Source organism: Neophocaena asiaeorientalis, unplaced genomic scaffold (genome assembly GCF_003031525.2).
Source record: "Neophocaena asiaeorientalis asiaeorientalis breed wild unplaced genomic scaffold, Neophocaena_asiaeorientalis_V1.1 scaffold280, whole genome shotgun sequence".
NCBI classification, from domain to species: domain Eukaryota; kingdom Metazoa; phylum Chordata; class Mammalia; order Artiodactyla; family Phocoenidae; genus Neophocaena; species Neophocaena asiaeorientalis.
Genome location: NW_020185321.1, coordinates 5,920,768 through 5,946,606, shown reverse-complemented (window position 1 = coordinate 5,946,606; position 25,839 = coordinate 5,920,768). Strand labels below are relative to the sequence as shown.

The following is a 25,839-nucleotide window of genomic DNA, read 5'->3' as shown; positions in this document are numbered from 1 at the left end:
TATGTTGAAACCCTAACTCCCAGTACCTCAGAATGTGACCATATTTGAAGACAGGGGCTTTAAAGAGATGATTAAATTAAGATGATTAGTGTGGGCCCTAATCCAGTCTCTTCTTATAAAAAGAGGAAATTTGGATACTCTGAGAAACACTAGGGAAGTGCTGGCCCAGTGGAAAGGCTATGTGGGGACACAGTGAGAAGAGGTGGCCATCTGCAAGTCAAGGAAAGAGGTAGGAAAAGACTTCCTGACATCGTGATCTTGGACTAATAGCAACCAGAACTGTGAGAAAATAAATTTCTGTTGCTTAAGCCACCCAGCCTGTGGTAATTTGTTATGACAGCCCCAGCAAACTAATACAGATAACATACCCATTAATCCCCAAATAAAAGCAGATAGGGAAAAATCATAATGCAATACCTGCATGGTAAATCTGTGCATCTATGAAGAAGGAAGGCAAGCCAAGTAATTGGACATCTGAAGTAACTTGAAAGCAAGAGAACACCAAAACATACTCACTGGAAAGCAGAGTGGGCCAAGTTGAGAACAACAGCTGAAACGGGATGCAGTTTTGCACACACCAATGGGAGAGGAGTGCAAGTTGTCCACGACGGAAGATCTGAAGGGGCTTGTGAAGCTTTGTCTGTGAGAACTTTCAAAGTAGACAGCCCAAATTTCTTTCCAGGAGAAAGTTCCTCCCTGAGGAGAAAATGCAAAGAATGGGGAATCATAATTGAGCTGGACAGGGAAAACAGAATCGAAGTCAAGGTCCAGATAAAAGTGGGAGGGAAGAAGAGAGAAATTAAGTGTCAGAAAGGCCATATGTGTGTGTGTGTGTGTGTGTGTGTGTGTGTGTGTGTATTTCTTTTTCAACACTGTGTGAAGCCTACAGAAACAGCTCTGTAGGTATAAAAAATTACCCTGAATCAAACCTCCTTCTAAAGTGGTTCAGGGAAACTACTATATAAAAATAAGTAACAGAAAGGTATCAGACCAACTCCATAAAAGTTACTATTTTAAAAGAGAGAGAGAGAGAGAATAAGGAATGCAATAACATCCTTACAGACAATGAAAGCATATCAGAAAGATCAAAATTGGAACCGACTATTCCAAAATGAGCTAATACTGCATTTAGAAAACGATACAAAATATGAAAGAACAATATAAATTAGAACCAAAAAAATCAGAAATGGGATACTAACTCAGAAAAGAATTAGAAATAAAAGTCATTTCAGAAATAAAGACTCTCCTTAAAAAGCTAAAAATAGAACTACCATATGACCCAGCAATCCCACTCCTAGGCATATACCCAGAGAAAACCATAATTTGAAGAGATACATGCACCCCAATGTTCATTGCAGCACTATTTACTATTTACAATAGCCAGGACATGGAAGCAAACTAAATGTCCATCAATAGAAGAATGGGTAAAGAAGATGTGGTACATATATACAATGGAATATTACTCAGCCATAAAAAGAACAAAATAATGCCATTTGCAGCAACATGTGGATGGACCTAGAGATTGCCATACTGAGTGAAGTAAGTCAGACACAGAAAGACAAATATCATATAATATCACATATGTAGAATCTAAAAAAAGGGTACAAATGAACTTATTTACAAAACAGAAATAGAGTCACAGATGTATAAAGCAAAACTTATGGTTACCAGGGGATGGGGGGCGAGGAATAAACTGGGAAATTGGGATTGATATATCACACCACTATATATAAAATAGATAACTAATATGGACCTAGTGTATAGCACAGGGAACTCAGTACTCTGTAATGGCCTATATGGAAAAAGAATCTAAAAAAAGAGTGGATTTATGTATATGTATAACTAATTTACTTTGCTCTACATCTGAAACTAACACAACATTGTAAATCAACTATACTCTAATAAAAATTTTTTTAAAAAAAGGAAATAAAGACTCAACCAGAAGGAATACAACAATGACTAAACCAAGAAATGCCTAAGAGAAATAGAAGGTAAAAATTAGGAAAATTTCTAAAATTGGAAAGAAATGAAGAAAGAAATTTAAAAAGACTTGAGACAGAGAAAAATATTGGAGACAGACAAAGAAGATCAAACATATTAACAGAAGTTCCTGAAGAAGAAAACAAAAGCAAAGGAACAGAATACTAAAAACTTAGAATAATAATAATAATACTGATATAAAAAAGATTTGCAATTGCATATTGAAAAAGTAGATGGTGTACCTGAGAATATCAATTCAGAACAACAAACTACAAGTCATATTAGTAAAATTACTTTAAAGAAAAGAAAAAAATTATTTGGGCACCTAGGGAGAAATAAATATAAGTGACTTTTTTTTTTTTTGGCTGCACTGCTTGGCATGTGGAACTTCCCCAACCAGGGATCAAACCCACGCCCCCTGCATTGGAAGCATGGAGTCTTAACCACTGCACCATCAGAGAAGTCCATAAGTGACTTTTAAAAGGAAAAAAAAATGTCAGGTTATCATCAGACATTTTGAGAGTAAATACAGTATATTTAGAAATATAAAATGGATTAGCATATTTTAAATACTCAACGAAAGAAAATATGAGCCAAATATTTTATACCCAGCAAAACTAAAAAACAGTTATTAACATATGAATATGGAGAAATATTGTAGGTTAAAAGAAACTTAAAAGACGTGTCAAATTAAAAAAAGCAGTAAGGTAAAACATAGTGTTTAGAGATGTACAAATGGATAAATTATAAAGAAACACAAAGAAAAAATAACACACGGAAGAAAAGTTAGGAGAGTGGTAGTGGTTACTTTTGGAGACAGGGCAAGGTAATGATTGGGACAGAACATAGGGAGGAATTTCTGACTTATCTGGTAAATTTCTATTTTTTGACCTGAGTGATGGTTACAGGGGTATTTGTCTTATAACAATTCATTTTGGTGTATTTTTGTGGTTTTTCTGTGTGTGTTTTATTTTTGCAATAAAAGAAGATTAAAAAAAACAACAACGATGAACAACAGAGTCTCAGGAATTATAACTTTTCTCCTCCTTCACAGCATGTAAACATGGAGGGGAAAAGTCAGTGCTGTTGAAAGCCACTCAAGCCTGAAAACATTTGTATTTGCTGGAAAGCTGTTCCAGTTACACAGAGAATGAACAAACACTGGAATTCTAAAAGCATAAGATATCATGCCTACTAGCCCTCAAGCATATTTAGAGTCTGAGTAGACAAAGCCTGTATGGGACAGGAATTCAAGCCCTGAACATGGTTTAAGGTAATCTCCAACAGGTACCCTTATCTTGCTGGCAGAAGTAATATTAATTATTTCTTGATCTCAGGGAATCTTCACAAATAATTATTTTCAAGGTCAATGAGAAGCATGTGGTAAAAGAAACTAAGCCCTCAGTGAAACAAGGTATTATGAAAGAGAACCAGCAGAAACACAAGATAGTGACAATAGGCTTTCATTTGAATCATAGATACAAGTTACCAAAGAACTTTGCTTATGTTTAAACCTCAATTTTATTTCTTTAAAATACGTGTAGGGAACTATAAAAATTACAGATTTGAAAAAGAACAAAGTAAAACTTTCATATGGGAAAAGTACAATAACCGAAATTAGATACTTATTGTACAGGTTGGGCACAAAATTGGACAAAACAGAAAAGAGAATTACTTAACTGGAAGAAAGATAAAAATACACAGAATCTATCACAGAGAGACAAAATGAGGCTATATATAAAAGAGAGTTTAAAGATATGCCATATAGAGTTGGAGTTGCAACTAAACTTCAATATTAGAAGAAACAATAAATGAACAATTCCCAAAGATGATGACAGTCTCTAAACCATTGACTCAAATCCTTCAACCTAGACCCATTATGGAGAAACTGCATAAAATCAAAGACAATGAGAAAATCTTAAAACAGCAAACAAAAAAGGATAAGTTACCTTCAAATTAGCCATTAGACTGACAGCTGACTTTTCACAGTAGCAATGAAAGTTAGAAGAGTGGAATGATAGCTGAAATAAAATACTATCCACTGAAATAAAATAATAATGAGACATAGGGAAAATGATCCCCAATGGAAGTGTTGAGAAACAAGAATAAATGAAAAGCAATATAGGAATTATGGGGGCAAATGTAAATGAACATTGACTATAAAAAATTATGTCTATGAGGTTAAAAAAAGATAATAAATATGCAAGAAAACAATAATCTACATTGGTATATGGGTGGATAAATGTAGCTAAAGTACTCTAAGTATGTTCTATTGTCATGGGAGTGAATAAAGATATGAACTGTTTTAGACCTTGATAAGTTTTAGTATTCATGATATTTTCTGAAGTAACCCTTAAAGCATAGAAATAGTATGTAGAATTTCCAATAATAGAGGTAAAAACAAAATGACAATTTTTAAAATCATGAAGAAAACAAAGAGAAAAAAGAATATAGAATTGGCAAAATAAACAAAAGATTAAAGATGGTAGATTTAAAGCTAAATATATCAGTAATTACATTGAATAAATTAGATCTAATACTCTATTTAAAAGACAAAGAATGTCATATTGAATTTTAAAAATGCAACTATATTGTGTTTAGAAAACACATCTATAACTTAAGGATACAAAAAATTGAAATTAAAAAAATTGAAATTTAATTAATTGAAATTAAATTATATCATACAAACAATAAGCAATTCATGTAACTATACTACTAGCAGACAACCTAAACTTTAAGCCAAGATGCATTAATAGAGATACCTGTTTGAAGATCTTGTCTGATGTAGTTATCTTGCAATAGTGTTACTTTTCTCATGCTCCCCTCCCCTTATATCGAGACCATAAATTATAATCAAATCTCAGCATATTCTGAAAGTCAAACCTAAATATCAGAAACATCGTCTAAGGATAATGTAGAGAATATATGAAGAAATACTTTCACCAGTGGACACAACAGTGATTCCAATACAATGTAAAGTGAGCCTATAACTTGGCTATTTAGAGCTCCTTGTGACCCTGGACAACAGACCAAAGGCTGGGGTGGAAGAAGAAGAAGGTGTAGGCTGGTGTTTGCCAGGCTGATTGATCCTGGCTCTCAAGGGAAAGATAGGTTTGAAATTTTCAAATGGAACATGGACAGAACACAAAGATTCCCCTGGGTCAACTCCTACTTCTAAATCATTTCCAGTAGTAAAAGTTAATAGAAAACTATAATAACCAACAAGGATTCAGATCCTTTTTTCATAAAGGTTTAGGTCACTTTACCTATAAAAACTCCCCAATCTACTAAATTAAAAGGGAGTGTGTCACAACTGTCATTTACAGAGAAGAAGACTGGAGCATCTATCTAATTTATATATACCTATATATTATGATTACATTTCTTCTTACTCGTTTTCTTCTATGTAGGTTGTTACCACTTAAGACAAAGTTTACGGAATGTCTACAAAGGATCCTGACAGATAGAGAACAGGTATAGATATTACCCAGCACATTTTCAGTTGAGTGGGGGAATGGCCATATTATTTTAAGTGAGGTTTTCATTTTCATCTGTGGGAAGAATTATGTATGATTAATGGGATGCCATCTTATAAACGCTGGCCATTCATTTGGCTGCCCAGTTCATGTGTACCCTTGCTATGATGGGAAACATCCGTCTTTAAGAAGCAGAGGCTGGGGGCTTCCCTGGTGGCTCAGTGGTTAGGAATCCACCTGCCAATGCAGGGGACACGGGTTCGAGCCCCGGTCCGGGAAGATCCCACATGCTGAGGAGCAACTAAGCCCGTGAGCCACAACTACTGAGCCTGCGCTCTAGAGCCCGCGAACCACAAGTACTGGAGCCCACCTGCCACAGCTACTGAAGCCCGCACACCTAGAGTCCGTGCTCTGCCACAAGAGAAGCCACTGCAATGAGAAGCCCGCGCACCGCAACAAAGAGTAGACGCCACTTGCCACAACTAGAGAAAGCCCACGCACAGCAACAAAGACCCAACGCAGCCAAAAATAAATAAATAAATAAATATAAAAGCAGCAGAGGTTGATCCTCGCTAATCTGAAAATGTATCTGTCTTCCCAGCAGCTAATGCACAGGGATGGAACCTAGGCTTCAACACTCAAACACACTCCTCTCCAAACAGCAAGCTGATAGTACAAAGGAACAAGGACTGTGGAAATTCCATCTGGGTGATGGGTAACCCCAGGTACACAGGTGGCAGTAGCAGGAACATCCAGAGCCCAGCACTCATGGTGTCAGTAGTGTAAGCTGGGGATTCTGTGTACAGCAGCAGCAGTGGTGATCTCACCACACAAGCTCTATGTCATCATTTGGAACATTGTTTCTGGTTCTGTATCTTTGTTCTTCAGCACATTAAGATTTTCCATGAGCAACTCAAAACCATTTGAATGAATTCTTTATCCACTCAAATTAATAAAATGTAAAACATATTGACTGTAACTAATGTGTTTTCACTAAAATTAGAAATAAAACAAAAATGGCTATAGAAAAATTTTTTGTGGGTGATAATTAGCTATAACTCTCTCATCCTGATTTCTAGACTGATTGAGAAATAAGTCATTTTTTTTGTAATGCTTTATTGAAAGAGGCAGCTTGAACCTGGAGTTAAAATGCATAACCTAATACTTCATTCAAACTCTAGATATTGGGATGTATACCAGCAGAGGAATGGGTCTGCAGAGTCAGCATAGAGAATCATAGCCTGCCCCAGGAAACATGAGAAATTCAGGGTCAAATAAAGGGAGGTAATTTATGTGTTTTAATACATTTCACCAAGGTAATAAATCATTTCTCTTATGACACACAAACAAGAGTAGGGATGAAAACAGGAAGCAGAAATTATCCTCAAAATCCAACTCTTCAGTCTGTAAAAATGGGGAAAATCTGTTTAAAAAGAAGTCCTGCTCAAAATCCACTGTCATCAGGTCTACAACATGAAATAAGACAAGAAAATAGGTGTAATACTGTGAGATGGGTATATCTTTTATCTGCACATTATAAAAGATCAAAAGAATCTATCTCCTTATAATCAATACCCTAATAAAATATGTTAAACTTTCAATTATTACTAGCATATCTTAAGGACTATATATTATATTTTATATACATTATAAAGATATTAGAGAGTAAGGAGGATGAAGAGCTCTCAAAGAAATTTCAAGACATACATATATATTAATGAATATCCAGTCAGTGTCAATGATGCATTCATTTGGGATACCCTATATTTAAACTTAATAATTCAAAATATAATCCCAATGAGGATTTTTACTGGAACTGGATTAAAAAAATTTTTAATTCTAATGAAGAAACATTTGTCTTTACTTTCAAATAAAAACTATGTAATTATATGTATTTTTATTTACAAGTAATAAGTTACTGAAAAGTATAAATCAAAGATTGCTGGCAAATAGGTCTGAGGATATGAGCATTTACTATATGATAGATAGTGTTTTAATTCAGTAGAAGATGAATAGTTCAATACTTTAATAATTGTTTCTGGCATAATTGGCTTTATTTCTGGATGAGAACAAGCCAACATACTATATCACACCATATATAATAATCAATCCAGATGGATTAAGTGTTAAATCTGTGTGTGTACACACCCACATAAACACATATATGAAAACCTGTACTTTTTTCCTTTATCCTCTTGTCCTCTGAAATTTTCTAAGAAACATGGAAAACATTGGAAATGTTTTGGGAAACCTATTTTATAGAAATAAAATAAATAGACAAGAATATAATATATGAATGTTTATTGCAGCACTAATTTTAAATGGCAAAGGAGATAATATGAAATATCACAACTGGGGAAATACTGTAGTTGAGTAGGTGTTGGTATAAGCATACTGTGGAATATACTGTAAGCATTAAAACAACTAAGTTCAATCATCATTTACTGACTTGAAAGAAAATCCAAAATGTACTGTTGAATGTGAAAAAGCAAATTACAGAGAAATGTATAAAGTATCATCCATTTGGGGGGTAAAAAATACTAAAATCATTTATTTGTGTTACTGTTTAAGCTTGAAGAAGTATATGGGGGAGATACACGAGGTTTAGACCTTACTCAGAAGGAAATAGACAAAAGGGAAGGGAGTGCGGAATGGAGAGGAGCAGAGATACTGTTTTTTTCTTTTTACTGGCATTGGTTCAAATGCAAATGCATTACTTCTGTAATTTTAGATGAGGAACTCAATACATGACTTTAAAATGACAAAAGAATATAAAACTTCACTTAGTTCTCATTTTAGTGTAATGCAGAATATTAGAATAAAACAGCCTCTTTACTAATTCTACCATCTGCAGATATGTTGCTCACTCTACTTATCTCAAATTGATTATTAAATATTTTACTTCTTCATGCCTCGTAAAAAATAAAGTAGCTCAATGTTCTGTTTTGTTTTTTAAAGTCCTCTAATATGGGATCTAAGAAAAAAAGAGAGTGGGGCATAGAAGGACAGATCTATAGTAACTTTGGATTATGGATTTTCCTTCCACAGAATGGTACCATTCAATGTAGGAAGCTGCTAGCTGAGCATGGAAATTGAGGCACAGTAAAGGCCCATCTCAAACACTAACCTAAACCTAAACAAAGCTAAGCGGTGGGACTTTTTTTTTTAACTTCAGGATTTCTTAAGAAACTTTAGTAGGCTTCCACACTATAATGGCAGAGGTGAGTAGTTGCAACAGAAATAGTATGACATACAGAGGGTAAAATATTTATTTTCCGGCCCTTTACAGAAAGTTTGCTGACCCTTGGTCTAAAACAGAATGCATAATTCCAGTGACATATTTGCTGCTAGAGTGATGGTCTGGCTATTTATTTTTGTCAATAGGTTAACTCTTTATTCTTATTTTCAGCTGCATGTGTATAGTTATATAGCTCAAGAATGGGATTACAACATATAAAATATACCCTAGTTTTTAAATGAAATGATGCTGAGAATAAAAACCTGCATGTAGAAAATATGGGACTGGATCAAGTCCTTAAAAATAAACTGTATTTGGAGCTTAGCTACTTTATCTCTGAAAATACTTTTCACATCTAAGAAATTCCAGATAAATTATCTTGTATTTCACTATTCCCCTGCCACCCTTAATTCTCCTTGGGGCTAAGGGATTTGCACTATTAAAAGCTCCTCCTGTGAGCCTTTTGCACACTCACTGCTCTAGTGTCCAGAACAAAAGTAAGCTATGGGTCACTTGCTACTTGCAGCGTCAATATATCTTTGGTCCATACCATGTTTAAAAAAAAACGAAACAAAACCCTAGCTGCCATTTAAAAAATCAAGGGCTATCACACACTGGAAAAAATGTAGATTTCTGGATTTTCCCAAAGTCAGAAGAGCTGGCAAAACAAGGCCTGCATTTTATCATAGCACTCATTAGCTGGAACTAGGCACTGGGGATCCTCTTCAGTTACTGTCCCAATGCAGGTTCATTTCTGTTCATTTAATAGATACCTACAGTTTGCTATTTTCTTTAGTATGTTTGTATATATCTTCATGGATGACCCTGAAAAATAGCTTCCTGTTTGTGTTCTCCTAATCCTTATCTAACATCAGGCTTATGTTAGAGTATGTTATGAGATGTCTACTTCTATATAACAAAAAGTTCCTTGAATACTTGATAAAGTCTTTCCTGTTCTCAGCACAAGAAAAAACATTCTGTAAGTATGCATGGTGGCGGATGTTAACTAGACTTATTACGCCGGTCATTTTCCAATGTATACAAACATCAGATTATTATGTCGTGCACCTGAGACTAATATAATGTTGGTATCAATTATACCCCAATTTTTTTAAAAAAGAGTTCTGCCTGAAAAGAAATTGGGTTTGATGCTTCATTAGTAATAGCTACTATATCTCACGCTAAATTTCCCCTTTTACCCCTGTTTATGAGTCTCTCAAGAGTTTAATTCTCTTTGAGTCAATACTGTAATTTTTATTTTCCTAAAAAATAATTTTGTTTAGGTTTTCAAATGTATTGGAAGTACTGTATTCAGTATAACATTAAAAATCAGTCACTATAAGGTTTCTCTTTATGTACATATGCGTGTTCATTTTCAAACATAATGCTGTTTGTCTTTTCATACTTTTTCATCAGTGTCACCAATGTCTTGTCTATATTATCATCTGTCTTTATATTAGGTATTATATGATGTAGTGAAAAGGATACCAGTCTGAATACAGCCTTTCCTACTCATTACACACATTACTTTCCCCACCAACACCCAGGATTACTTCATGTTCCATAGGAAGTAAGTGATAATGGAAAATTTCTTAATTCATTACCTTCAATGGGTCTTTCTTCAATTATCTATCCTGTCTGATGTTGAGTAAGGTCTGTAGAAACAGTTGCTTTTCAACAAATAATACTAATAATGACAACGATGAATACAATTAACAATGACCAACATTCTGTGGGTATCTATTTATTATATGACAGGCACGATTCTAAGCACTTGGTGACTCTTTATTTGATCCTCACACAAAATTATGAGGTAGGTATTATAATGATCCCCATTTTATAATTTCTACCAAAACATATATGTATAAAAACATAGAAAAATGCTCAGGAAGGATAAATACTAAACAAGGAGGGATATGGGTACAAGGATAGTGGTCAAAGGCCTTACTTGTAATGTTTAAACCTATTATAAGGAAAATATATATTGAGGCTTTATTTCTGCAATTAAAATAAAAGACATGACACAAAGATATACCTAGGGAGAATGCCCATCAGGGCACTGTGTATAATGGCAAAAACACTGGAGGAAACTACAATGTCTATCAATAGGGATTTGATGAAATGATATTACAGCAACACAAGGAAAACACCATGAAGATAGTAAAGGATCTCTATTTACTGAGTGGTAAGTCATAACATGAACGTTTTTACAACAAGAAAATCTAAATTTTGTAAAGAGCAAAAGGAATAAGCTATCTTCAAAAATAAAGAGGTCACTGCTCTTGGGTATTAAAGCTATCTTAAAAATAAAGATATTTTATAAACCATGATATACGCAGATGGACTTTACAGTTATATAAATTTAAATGGATTAAAAGATTAAGAATATTACAACTATAGAAAAATTGGGGGGGAAATAAAATGAAAGTCACAGGATTACACTTCAGCATGTATTCTCTGATGTTTAAGATAAGGTTAGAAAGGTGCCAGAAGGGCTGTTGTCATTTTGAGTATTTACTAGACTGAATTACCTGATGGCAAGGGAAATAGGGGCTTTTATTAAATGGCTTCCAAAATGTATTCTACTCATAGGGTGTTTCTCCTACATGATTTTTCTTGGGCTGAACAAGCTGTAGTCAGCAAATAAGATGTTTCTACCTTATTCTATTTAGAGGGATTAATATAGAGATAAATTCTCTTTTGTTAAATAGTTGATGTTAATAGTTTTGAGCTGTAAATAAAAGCATTTGCACACATTTCATATATTCTATGTTTTATCACCAGTACAAATTTTGATGTTGAATCAGCTGTGAGTCATAATTAAAGGTCTTCCCACATTCCCTATATTCATAGGGTTTCTCACTAGTATGAATTCTATGGTGACTAATAAGTTGTGAACTCTGAGAATAGGCTTTCCCACATATCTTACATTCATAGGGCTTCTCACCAGTATGAATTCTCTGATGTCGAGTAAGGTCTGAACCAGAGCGAAAAGCCTTTTCACATTCCTTACATTCATAGGGTTTCTCACCTGTGTGGATTCTCTGATGTTTAATAAGTTGTGAGCTCTGACTAAAGGCATTGCCACATTCCTTACATTCATAGGGTTTCTCCCCTGTATGAATTCTCTGATGTTGAGTAAAGTTGGAGCCACTACTAAAGGCCTTCCCACATTCTTTACATTCATAGGGCTTTTCACCAGTGTGAATTCTCTGATGCCGAGTGAAGTTGGAGCCACTACTAAAGGCCTTTCCACATTCCTTACATTCATAGGGTTTCTCACCAGTGTGAATTCGGTGATGTCGAGTAAGGTCTGAGCCACAAATAAAGGTTTTTCCACATTCCTTACATTCAAAGGGTTTCTTGCCAGTATGAATTTTCTGATGATGACTGAGTCTTGAGGGATGTCTAAAGGCCTTTCCACACTCCTTACATTCATAGGGTTTCTCAACAGTATGAGTTCTCTGATGGGTGGTAAGCTGTGAGTCATGTCTAAAGGTTTTCCTATATTCCTTAGCTGCACAGTATTTCTCTTTATTACTAATGATTCGCTGTAATGTAAAGGATGGATGTTGACTAAAAGTGGGCATGCCTTCATGGGTGAATATCAGTTGACTGAAATGTCCCTCCTGAGAGCCATGTTGTTTCTCAAACTGGCCATTACATTCCCAATCATCTCTGAAACTAGAGCACTGAAGGTCATGTCTTGTAAGTCTTTCCATTATCTCCCACTGGGCTGACTCTATTTCATAAATTTCCTTCTTCAGAAATAATTTCTTGGTCTCACATCTTGACTCCAGGACTGAAAGAAAATATGAAAGCAATCACTCACATTTTTCTTGTTTGGGAGAAATAAAACTTCAATTAAAGTGGGAGCATTAAACTGAAAATTTTAAAAATGGACAAGAAAAGAAGAGTGAAGAGAGATGACATAGTAAGGTGAGGACAGTAAGTAAGCCACTGGTTTCTAAACGTTGCTATATCAGAATTACTTATGGGAGCTTGCTCAATATACAGATGCCTTAGACTCCCTTGTTATAGGATGGCTCTAATCATACATACACACACACAAAATCTCACATCATATGCAAACACACATATAAAAGCGGCGCACAGCATGAACTGTAAAATAAGGGGAATGATCATAGCACTTAATAGGGTGGTTGTCAGGATTAAATGAATATGTCTAAGGAAGAATGTTCAGGGGTTGGCAAACTATGTACTGCAGCCCTGCAGTAATTTTTATAAGTAAAGTTTTATTGGAACACAGCCACATTTATTCCCTTATGTATTGTCTATGGCTGTTTTTGAGCTACAGTTGCAACAGAGACCACATTGACTGCAAGCCTAAAATACTTACTATCTGGCCTGTTGAAAAGTTTGCCAGGCCCTGGTTAGATCTGTATTGTCCATTACAGTAGCTACTAGCATATATGTCTATTTGAATTTAACATAATTAAGATTAAATAAAAATTCAAATTCAGTTCCTCAGTGACAATATCCGCATTTCTAGTGTTAGAAATAGCCATATATGGCTAGTGTCTACCATACTGGAAATCACAAATATCAGACATTTCCATCATTGCTGAAAACTCTAGATTAAGTAACTAGAGGCTTACGTTCTCTTCAACCAATGACAGGGAAATAGAAGGTGGCAATGCAGATGGGAGAGTACCTTAAGAAAAGTCAGGTGCTGAAAGAACCTAGCATGAGTGTTATATAGGGAGGATTTTCTGTGGCTCGATATGGTATATGCTTGGGGTTTGATGAAAATACTATGCCTTGGAATTCTGTAATTCTGAACTTACGAAAAAAGAGGAGAGTACTTAACAAGTGCACAAGCACTGTAGGGCTTTGTAGGTTCAAAGAGAAGTGAAAAGAATATAATGGGAGGCAGTGTATTGCTATTGAAAGATCAGAGGTACAAGATTCAGTTGTATGAGTTTTGAACTCAAACTCAGTTAATTACAAGCTTTGATTCCTTGGGCAAATTAGTTCATCTTTCTGAGCCCCCAACTGTCTGTCTATATGACAGGAATGATAACTAACTCTTATAATCATTGTGAGGACTGGGAATACTACATGAAAAAATACTTGGTATTAAATAATTATTTAGTATTTGGGAGATAATATTATGGAAGAATTTCCATATAAAAATACGGATGTTAGGCAAGTGAAGTGTTTTGAGGACCACGCTATGGACCCAGAGGAAAAACCTCAAGCCAAAAAAGTGAAGATCATTCTAGTATCATCTTATTCATCTTACTCTCATATAATTATTTAACAAATACTGTTTAATATTGTTCCTAAATATATCCTGACACTCTTCCCTTTATATTCAATATAATACCTAATATGAAATATCTCTCCCTTGGAATACTGGAATAGCCTCCAACCTAGTTTCTCCACTTGAGGTTTGTAGTCTTGAATCCATGTCACTAGAATGGCATTAGCCTGCCAATGCTCTGCTTAAAATCCGTTGGTGGTTTCCTTTTATTACTCTTACAATAAAAGCCAAACTCCTGAATGTGGTCTACAAAACTCTGAATGATCTTGTTCCTGCCTGCCTTTCAACCAAATCTCACACTATGCTCCATTTTGGTTTCTAAGCTCCATCCACGTTGGTCCTATTTTATAGTTCTTCAAATGCTCCTAATTATTAGTCCCTGTTTAGATCTTTCTAGGTACTTTTCCTTTAGTATAGAAGGTATTTTCTTTTACTCTTGGCCTTGGTAACTATTACTCATTTTCCAAATCTCTACATAAAGATCATACTTTTTGAGGTCTTCTCTGATCCTATGACCAAATTACACCCTCCTTGTAATTATATTTTTAGCACTCTGTTCTCTTCCTTAACAGGATTTTCATAATTTATAATTACATACTTATTTAGGTTCATTTACTATCTTTTCCTTCAATAGGTCTTAAGTTCTGTGAAGGCAAGGAAAATGTCTATTGTCTTCATCAATGTGTATCCAACTCTGAGCATGGTACATGGTACATATTGGAAGATCAAGTATTTACTGACTGACTCGATAAGAAAGTATTTAAATATATACTCCTTAATGAAAAACGTCTAAAAATTTCCTCCAGGGACTTCCCTGGTGGCGCAATGGTTAAGAATCCACCTGCCAATGCAGGGGACACAGGTTCAATCCCTGGTCCGGGAAGATCCCACATGCCACAGAGCAACTAAGCCCATGTGCCACAACTACTGAGCCTGTGCTCTAGAGCCCGTTGAGCCACAACTACTGAGCTCAGGCACCACAACTACTGAAGCCCACACATCTAGACCCTGTGCTCTGCAACAACAGAAGCCACTGCAATGAGAAGCCCACACACCACAACGAAGAGCAGCCCCCGCTCGCTGCAACTAGAGAAAGACTGCACACACCAACAAAGACCCAACGTGGTCCAAAAATTAACTGATTAAAAATAAAAAGGACACACTTTTTGCAAATATGGCACATTGAATATATGCATTTATTACTGCTCTTTCATGAGGTACCACTAAAGATAGTAATGAGATTCAACAAAAGAAGAAACTCCATAAGGACAATGAGAGTGGGGAAAAAAGCACCGACAAAAATTTGGAAACTAGAGAATAGATGGAATAGTAATAAATGATGTATTAACCTTGAGCCTTGAAACCTAAGTCACAGATTAGTCTTACTGTAGAATACCAGATATTTTCAAGAATGCAAACACCAGGTACCCTTGAAACTAGGGTGCATAAGGGTTGCAAAAAGGATAATTACTTGAAAATCTGTAAGAAATAGACAGACTTCACATTCTCAAACCTATTCCATATAGCAGGCTGATTCCACAGTCCACTATACCCAGTAAACTCTCAAGAATCGGGCAGCCACACTTATTTTATTAATTCCAGAAAGTAGAGGATCCCATTCTGGAGAAAATCAGTCCAAGAGAAAAGACCTGATAGGTGGTGTCAGCCAATGAACTGTTCTAGGCAGATCACTCTACAGTAACTACCACCAATAAATCTACAAATCCTGTCACAAGCAAGCTCAAATCAGCTTTTTAATGCCACAGTTTTATATGAGCAAATAGCTTTGAGTCACTAGCTATTACAGGAAAACATTAATTATAAGAGCTTAAGGAACTTCCCTGGTGGTGCAGTGGTTAAGAATCTGCCTGCCAATGCAGGGGACACAGGTTCGTGCCCTGGTCCGGAAAGATCCCACATGCCACAGAGCAACTAAGCCCATGTGCCACAACTACTGAGCCTGCGCTCTAGAGCCCGTGAGCCACACTACTGAGCCTGCATGCCACAACTACTGGAGCCCGTGTGCCTAGAGCCCGTGCTCGGCAACAAGAGAAGCCACCGCAATGAGAAGCCTGTGCACCACAACGAAGAGTAGCCCCCACTCGCCGCAACTAGAAGAAGTCAGTGTGTAGCAACGAAGACCCAACACAGCCAAAAATAAATAAATTAATTAAAAACAAAAAATAAGAGCTTAAAATACACAAACAGAAACAGGAGAGACAATGGAGGGAAAAAAACCAAAATTCAAAAGAAGAATGTTTCTAAAATAAAAAAGGAAAGAAAATGCTTCTAAAAACAATGTTATATAGCAATTCCATAGAGAATGATGTCAGAAAAAGAAATACTGAAAGTGTTTTTTTAAATAAAAATACAAAGATGAGAACTTAATAAAACCTCACAGAAAGTACAACATAAAAAGAGAGATGGAGGGCTTCCCTGATGGCGCAGTGGTTGAGAGTCCGCCTGCTGATGCAGGGGACACAGGTTTGGGCCCCGGTCCGGCAAGATCCCACATGCCGTGGAGCGGCTGGACCCGTGAGCCATGGCCGCTGAGCCTGCGCGTCCGGAGCCTGTGCTCCGCAACGGGAGAGGCCACAACAGTGAGAGGCCGGCGGACCGCAAAAAAAAAAAAAAAAGAGAGAGAGAGAGAGAGAGATGGAAACTAGAAAAAAGAAAAAAGAGCAGAGACAAACTACTATATATAAAATAGATAAACAACAATAGATAAATAAGGTCCTACTGTATAACACAGAGAACTATATGAAAAAATAATATGTATATATACATGTATAACTGAATCACTTCACTATACACCAGAAACTAACACAACATTGTAAATCAACTATACTTCAATTTATAAAAAAGAAAAAGAAATTCTAGAGGTAGCACAAAAAATTTAAGATCTGAATTACGAGTGTTCAATCATTCAAAAAATTTAATTAGCTCTTACTATGTGTCAGACATGGTGCCAAGCACTGGACATAAAAAATGATCAATAAACATTGAAACATAGAGAACAGAGAAAAAGAGAAAACAATACGGAACAAATGATCAACAAAATTACAGAAGAAAATTTCAGAGATTTTTAGTTTCTGGAATAAGTGAGTGCCCTGGTACATGAAAGAATAAAATCAACATCATGATACCTCAACATGAAATATTAGAACATCATAAATAAATAACAAATGCTAAAAGCTTCCAAAGAGATTAAACAGGTCACTTAAAAGAATTAAGAACCTGAATGGGTTTTAGACTTCTCTACAACACTAGATAACAGAAGATTTTAGAAATCCTCGGAGCAATGCCTTTAAAAAGTTGAAGTAAGTTTTTCCACCTAAAATGACATCTCCAGTCAAATTATCAATCAAATTAGGAGAGTGAAATGAAAACATTTTTATTCATGAAAGGATTCACAAAATATACTTTCTATTTACTTCTTTTGCATCCTTCCCTTGGTTGCTTTTGAAAGATGTGCTTCAGAATAATAAGGAAACAAATCAAGAAAGAGGAAGGCAAGAGATCCAACAGTCTAGGTATACAAAAGTATCCAAGGCATGCAAATACAGAAGAGAATCAAAACAAATTCAAAGGGGAGGAGTTAAGGGAATCAAAGGGATGATCCTAAGGGAATCCACTGGATGATAATAAAGGAAAATTCTAAAATAAAGCTATGTTACAATCACACCTGGGGAGGAAGAACAGAGGGTTAGAGGAGGGATATCTCAGTTAAAAAACAAACCACAGAACAGGAGAAAATATTTGCAAATGAAGCAACTGACAAGGGATTAATCTCCAAAATATACAAACAGCTCATACAGCTCAATATCAAAAAAACAAACAACCCAATTAAAAACTGGGTACAAGATCTAAATAGACATTTCTCCAAAGAAGACATACAGATGGGCAAAAAACAAATGAAAAGATGCTCAATATCACTAAGAGAAATGCAAATCAAAACTATAATGAGGTATCACCTCACACTGGTCACAATGGCCATCATCAAAAAATCTACAAATGGTAAATGCTGGAGAGGGTGTGGAGAAAAAGGAACACCCCTACACTGTTGGTGGGGATGTAAATTGGTACAGCCACTATGGAGAACAGTATGGAGGTCCCTTAAAAAACTAAAAATAGAGCTGCCATATGACCCAGCAATCCCACTCCTGGGCATATATCTGGAGAAAACCATAATTCAAAAGGATGCATGCACCCAATGTTCATTGCAGCACTATGTACAATAGCCAGGACATGGTAGCAACTTAAATATCCATCGACAGGAATGGATAAAGGAGATGTGGTACATATATACAATGGAATATTACTCAGCCATAAAAAGAAACAAAGTAATGCCATTTGCAGTGACATGGATGGACCTAGAGATTGTCATATAAAGTAAGTCAGAAAGAGAAAGATAAATATCATATAGTGTAATATTACTCAGCCATAAAAAGAAACAAAGTAATGCCATTTGCAGTGACATGGATGGACCTAGAGATTGTCATATAAAGTAAGTCAGAAAGAGAAAGACAAATATCATATAGTATCACTTATATGTGGAATCTAGAAAAATGGTACAGATGGAATTATTTGCAAAGCACAGTTATTTCTTGGCTCTCTTTTGTTCCATTGATCTATGTGTTTGTTTTTATGCCAATACCATACTATTTTTACTACAGCTTTGTAATCTAGTTTGAAATCAAGAGGCATGATGCCTCCAGCTTTATTCTTCTTTCTCAAGATTACTTTGACAATTTAGGGTCTTTTGTAGGTTTCATACAAATTTTAGAATTGTTTGTTCTATTTCTCTGAAAGATGCCTTGGAATTTTGATAGGGAGTGCACTGAATCTGTAGACTACTTTGGGTTGTATGAACATTTTAACAATATTAATTCTTCCAATCCATGAAAATGGAGTAGCCTTCCATTTATTTGTGAATTCTTCAATTTCTTTCATCAGTGTCTTATAGTGTTCAATGTACAGGTCTTTTCACCTCCTTAGTTAAATTTATTTCTAGGTATTTTATTCTTTTTTTTTGATACACTTGTAAATGAGATTTTTTTTCTTAATTTCTCTGAGTGTTCATTACTAGTGTATAGACATGCAACTGATTTTTGTATGTGGATTTTGTATCCTGCAACTTTACTGAATTCATTTATTAATTCTAACAGTTTTTCTAAAAACAGAATTACCATATGATCCAGCAATCCCACTCCTGGGCATTTGGATTAGACAAAACTCTAATCCAAAATGATACATGCACCCCTATGTTCACAGCAGCACTATTCACAACAGCCAAGACATGGAAACAATCTAAGTTTCCATTGACAGAGGAATGGATAAAGACGATGTGGTAAATATATACAATGGGATACTACTCAGCCATAAAAAAGAATGAAATAATGCCATTTGCAGCAACATAGGTGAAACTAGAGATTATCATACTAAGTGAAATCAAAAAAGGAAAGACAAATACCACATGATATCACTTATATGTGGAATCTAAAATATGACACAAATGAACCTATCTATGAAACAGAAACACACTCACGGACATAGAGAACAGACTTGTGGTTGCCAAGGAGGAGGGGATTTGGGAAGGGATGGAGTGGGAGGTTGGGGTTAGCAGATGTAAGCTATTATATATGGAATGGATAAACAACAAGGTCCTGCTGTATAGCACAGAGAACTATATTCAGTATCCTATGACAAACCATAATGGAAAAGAATAGTAAAATAATGGACCTCCCTGGTTGCGCAGTGGTTAAGAATCTACCTGTCAATGCAGGGGACACAGGTTCAAGCCCTCGTCCAGGAAGATCCCATGTGCCACAGAGCAACTAAGCCCATGTACCACAACTACTGAGCCTGTGCTCTAGAGCCCGTGAGCCACAACTGCTGAGCCCGCGTGCCACAACTACTGAAGCCCACATGCCTAGAGCCTGTGCTCCACAACGAGAAGCCACTGCAATGAGAAGCCTGCACACCACAGCGAAGAGTAACCCTCACTTGGCGCAACTATAGAAAGCCCGCGCACAGCAATGAAGACCCAACGTAGCCAAACAAAATAAATAAATAAAAGAAAATATTTTAAAAAAGAAAACATAAAGAAGAAATAGTGCTTTTAAAAATGTATATATGTATAACTGAACCACTTTGCTGTACAGCAGAAATTAACACCACATTGTAAATCAACTATACTTCAATAAAATTAAATAAATAATTCTAACTTTTTTTAGTGGAGGCTTTGGGATTTTCTATATATAATATCATGTTATCTGCAAATAGTGACAGTTTTACTTCTTCCTTTCTGATTTGGATGACTTATATTTCTTTTTCTTCCGTAGTTGCTCTGGCTTAGACTTCCGGTACTATGTTGAATAAAAGTGGTGAGAGTGGGGATCCGTGTCTCATTCCTGATCTTAAAGGAAAAACTTTCAATTTTTTACCACTGAGTATGATGCTAGCTGTGGGCTTGTCACAAATGGACTTTAGTATGTTGAGATATGTTCCCCCTTTGTTCAGAGTTTTTATCATGAATGGATGTTGACAAAAAAACAACATAAATGAAATTTTACTTAATGTAATTTTATAATTTATATGGAAGACCAAAAAGACAAGTATAACCAAATACTTCTGAAGAAAAAGGTGGAGGGACCTGTCCCATCAGAGATCAGGACTCTTGATAAAAGCAAGAGTAATTAGGACAGGTACAGATAAAAAGGCCAATGGAATAAGACTGACCTATGTATACATGGAATTTTAATATGTGACTGTGGATCAGTGGAAAACAAATGGACTCTTCATTCAGTGGGGCAAAAATAATTTGTTTTCTCTACGGGGAAAAAATTATAACTGATCTCATACCATTTGTGAAAATCAACTCCAGGTACCTTAACAGGGCTTTAATAAGAAAGTAAAAACATAAACATTCTTGGAAGAAAAAACAGGAGAAAATGGGGCTAGGAAAAGGTTTCTTATGACCCCAAAAGTGTGAAGCCTGTGAAGGAAAACAAGCAGAATTTTTTAATAAACTTATATAATTATAATTATGTATAATTATATAAAATTATATAATTATATATAATTTAACTATTAAATATATAATGTAACCATAATAACACAAAGGATTACTGTTCATCAAAAGATGTCATAAAGAAAATGAATAAATAAGCTACAATAGGAAAAGATGTCTATAAAACATGCTACTGACGAAAAATTAGTACCTAGAAAATATATAAGGAATTCCTATAAATTTTAGGAAAAAGACAAATAGTCTAATAAAAAAATGATCAAAATGGCATTATAGGGACTTCTGTAGTGGTCCAATCGTAGAGAATCCATCTTACAGTGCGGGGGATGTGGATTCGACCCCTGGTTGGGGAACTGGGACCCCACATGCCACGGGGCAGCTGGGCCCGCACGCCACAACTGCTGAGCTCACGCACCACAACTGATGAGCTCGCGTGCCACAACTGCAGAGCCCATGTGCCCTGGAGCCTGCATGCCACAACTAGAGAGGAGAAGGCCTGCACACCACAACTGGAGAAAGGCATGCGTGCCACAGTGAGGAGGCTGTGCACCACAGTGAAGGATGCTGCATGCCTCAACGAGGATCCGGTGTGCTGCACCTAAGACCCGACACAGCCAAAAATAAATAAAATAAATAATAAATAAATCTTAAAAAAAAAAGTGCAGATTATCAAATCAGATGAAATGGAGCATAGGGTCAGCTACTGCAATTAAGAGAAGGGAGAGATAGCAGTTTAAAAAAAAATGGCATTACACAGAAGAGACACTATTGGCCAAACATGTGGAAAAATAATCATCTTCAACAGTAACCAGGAAAACTCAATTTAAAACAATGAAATAAGATTTTTTTTTTTGGCTGCGTTGGGTCTTCATTGTTGCACACGGCAAGCAGAGGCTACTCTTCGTTGCAGTGCACGGTCTTCTCATTGCGGTGGCTTTTCTTGCTGCGGAGCATGCGCTCTAGGCGCGTGGGCCTTAGTAGTTGTGGCACATGGCCTTAGTTGCTCCGTGGCACGTGGGATGTTCCCGGACCATAATAAATAATAAATAAATCTTAAAAAAAAAAGTGCAGATTATCAAATCAGATGAAATGGAGCATAGGGTCAGCTACTGCAATTAAGAGAAGGGAGAGATAGCAGTTTAAAAAAAAATGGCATTACACAGAAGAGACACTATTGGCCAAACATGTGGAAAAATAATCATCTTCAACAGTAACCAGGAAAACTCAATTTAAAACAATGAAATAAGATTTTTTTTTTTGGCTGCGTTGGGTCTTCATTGTTGCACACGGCAAGCAGAGGCTACTCTTCGTTGCAGTGCACGGTCTTCTCATTGCGGTGGCTTTTCTTGCTGCGGAGCATGCGCTCTAGGCGCGTGGGCCTTAGTAGTTGTGGCACATGGCCTTAGTTGCTCCGTGGCACGTGGGATGTTCCCGGACCAGGGCTCGAACCCATGTCCCCTGCATTGGCAGGCAGATTCTATTCTATTTATTTATTTATGGCTGCATTGTGTCTTTGTTGCTGTGCACGGACTTCTCATTGCAGTGCCTTCTCTTGTTGTGGAGCATGGACTCTAGGCATGCAGGCTTCAGCAGTTGTGGCACACAGGCTTAGTAGTTGTGGCACATGGGCTTAGTTGCTCCGCGGCGTGTGGGATCTTCCCGGACCAGGGATCGAACCCGTGTCCCCTGCATTGCCAGGCGGATTCTTTACCGCTGTGCTACCAGGGAAGTCCCAGCAGGCAGATACTTTTTGTTTTACATCTTTATTGGAGTATAATTGCTTTACAATGGTGTGTTAGTTTCTGCTGTATAACAAAATGAATCAGCTCTACATATACACATATCCCCATATCCCCTCCCTCTTGCGTCTCCCTTCCACCCTCCCTATCCCACCCCTCTAGGTGGTCACAGAGCACCGAGCTGAACTCCCTGTGCTATGCGGCTGCGGCAGGCAGATTCTTAACCACTGTGCCACCAGGGAAGCCCCAAAATGAGATTTTATACTCACCAATCAAATTGTTAAAAAATGAAAAAAATCTTACAGTATCAGTTACAGGGAAAGATGGTGATACAGACACTTGGAAAACAGTTTGGTATTACGTGGTAAAGCTGAATAAGAAAGTATGCCTATTTAAAGTCAACTGGGCCACACAGCCTGTCTGGTGTGTTTTAATGTCCACTAAATTCTCCGACAAAGCCCCAGAGGACTTTACCCTCTTTTTTGGCTATATGTCTATACAAGCTAAGTGGAATAGAGACTTGAAGTGACTATCTAGAGATATCAGGATCCAACAGGTTAACTGATTTTTTAAAGCAAACTTTAAAAAGTTTAATAAAAATCACTCTTTAAAGGTGGGGGAAAAGAAAAAAAGAATGTATGCCAAGACCCAGCAATTATATTCCTAGGTGTATTTCCTAGCAAATCTCTTGTGTATGCAAATCTAGAGATTTACATGTTATTATCTTATAATTTTATGTTAGTTAAATGTTATATATATCCTATTGTGCATGTACTATATTTTATAAATAACTATACTAATAAAAAAAAACAGTGGATAAGCTGAAGAGCCAAAAGGTCACACATAACTGAATATATTAGTGAATCAATACAAATCGAGGCAAGGAATTCTACGTAAAGGCAGTATAAATGGAAAAAGAGATGAAGAGTTTAAGCCATTGGAGGTGATTCAGATGTTCTAATGTCTGTTTAATAGGAGCTTAAGAAAGAAAAGGAAATGGTAGCAAGGTAATGTTTGAAGAGATGACTGCCAAGGATTTCCTATCACAAGAAACAGATATAACTCCTCAGATTTAAAAATACAACCAGAAGCAAAATATGGCAGAATAAAGGTAACCACACCTGAATATTAGAGTAAAAATTTAGCCCCTTAGAAGAAAAGTTTATAAAGGAACGACAATCATACATCGAGAAGAAAACATTGGAGAATATCTTTATGGTCTTATGGTAAGCAAAGGTTTCTTAAACAGGACTAAAAGTACAGATAGCATGATCTGTTTATATAAGATTCAAATATAGGCCAAGGAAGAATTTCTTACATAAGTCCTAATAAGTGTGAAGCACAAAAGAAAGATTGATAAATTTGACCAAAATTAAGAACTTCTGTTCACAAAAAGAAACCATAAAGAGAGCTAAAAAACAATTCAGAGTAGAAGATATTAGCAATTTTTAGAACATGGAATATACTCATAAGCAAAATATATAAAGAACTCTTACACATCACTAAGAAAAATACAGGCAATCTAACAGAAAAACAGGTAAAAAAGACAAACAGGCAATTGACTAAAGAAGAATTTCAAAAGACGAATAATGATATGAAAACGTGTTCAAACTCATCAGTAAAAAGGGAAATGCAAATTAAACCACACTAAAGTATCACTATATGCTCAGCAATTGGTAAAAATCTAAGTTTGACAATACCATACATTAGGAAGCATGTGCAACAATGGGAGCTCCTATATACTGCTGATGGGATTGTAAACTAGTATAAGCATTAAAGAAAAGTTGAAAAATGGACAGCTAAAGATATGATGTCTTATGATCCATTCATTTCTATCCTTTTCAAGTAACATAGAAAATGTTCATAGTAGTGATTTATAACTGTCAAAAACTGGAAACAACCTAACTGCCTATGAAAAGTAGAACTGAAAAATAAACTGTGGTATATTCATATAATCAAATGAATCAACTCTGACTATAAAAAATTGTGTGGCTCTCTTAGGTGGTAAAAGTATAAAGGGACACAAAGATACTGTGGACAAAGAGAGATCTGTGCTGATAGTGTTGTAGTTCTTGACCTGGGTGATGGTTCCATGAGAATTCATTCTATAACTGTTTGAATATCTGCCTATAGTTTGTTAGTTTTCTGTACTTGAGATAATTTCCAATAAAAAGAATTAAAATATATTAAACTGTCTCCTGCGCCTGTCTATCTCTGCAGGTACAAGTGGATAGATGGATAAAAGAAATAGAAAAAGAGGCCCTGAAATACAAGCTAACATAAATCAGAACTTATAACTGAACAGGCAGATAAAACAATGATGATATAAGCAGCTGTTCAGTAAACGGTGCTAAAATAAGGTATGGGGGCACGGGTGGGGGGACTGATTTGGACTCTCAATTTACAGCTTATTGTAAAAGAACTTTAAAATGGATTTAAATGCTATTGAAAATAGCAGAAAAATGTTTTAAAAACAAAATATCTATGAAGTTTGTAGAAGTCAGTTAATTTTCTAAAATTAGAAACTGTAGTAACCACAGAAGAGCTGACTACAGACACATTAAAGCATACACTTAAAGATGCCAATCCAAATTAAAATTTAAAAAGTAAAAAGCACCCTGTGGAAATGGGTATATAATGTTTTTATTTCATAAAGTCCATAAAAATTGACTGAAAAACTTAGGACAGTAATAGATAAAAAGTGTAAAATATAGCACCAACAAGTTAAAAACAGTAGCACCATTAAGGTGAAAATGTTCACTCTCACTAGTACTCAGTAGAATGACACTAAAACAATCCAGTGTACCAAGAAATCAGTGTAAAAGTTATTAGGGATGATAAAGCATTAAAGTTATATAAGGGAGAAAATTTCCATATTTTTTAGAATTACATATTGAGGTTATACAAGGGTGAAATGACATGAAGTCTTGGATTTGAAAATACTTTAATAACAACAACTGGGATAGATGAAGCACTGGCCTCCTGGCTGCTCCTCACACACAGCCAATGCATACCTGCCTCAGGCCCTTGAATGTTTGGCTTCCTCTCTCTGGAATGTTCTTCCTCCCAGTAATCACATACAATGATTT

The 25,839-nt window shown here is 35.9% G+C and overlaps 1 protein-coding gene across 5 annotated transcripts in view; it reads right to left on the bottom strand.

Moving 5' to 3' along the window:
• Nucleotides 1-10,446: 10,446 nt before the first annotated feature.
• The window catches only part of LOC112392265 (zinc finger protein 566), a 31,166-nt gene continuing 15,773 nt past the window's right edge, over nt 10,447-25,839 (bottom strand). For 4 of the 5 annotated variants that reach the window (XM_024733907.1, XM_024733905.1, XM_024733906.1 and 1 more), the window contains one exon: nt 10,447-12,496. In XM_024733907.1, the coding sequence (XP_024589675.1) occupies nt 11,472-12,496 (1,025 nt within the window). In that variant the 3' untranslated portion in view covers nt 10,447-11,471. The remainder of the gene's footprint in view (nt 12,497-25,839) is intronic. The other variant, XM_024733908.1, reaches the window with a different exon arrangement.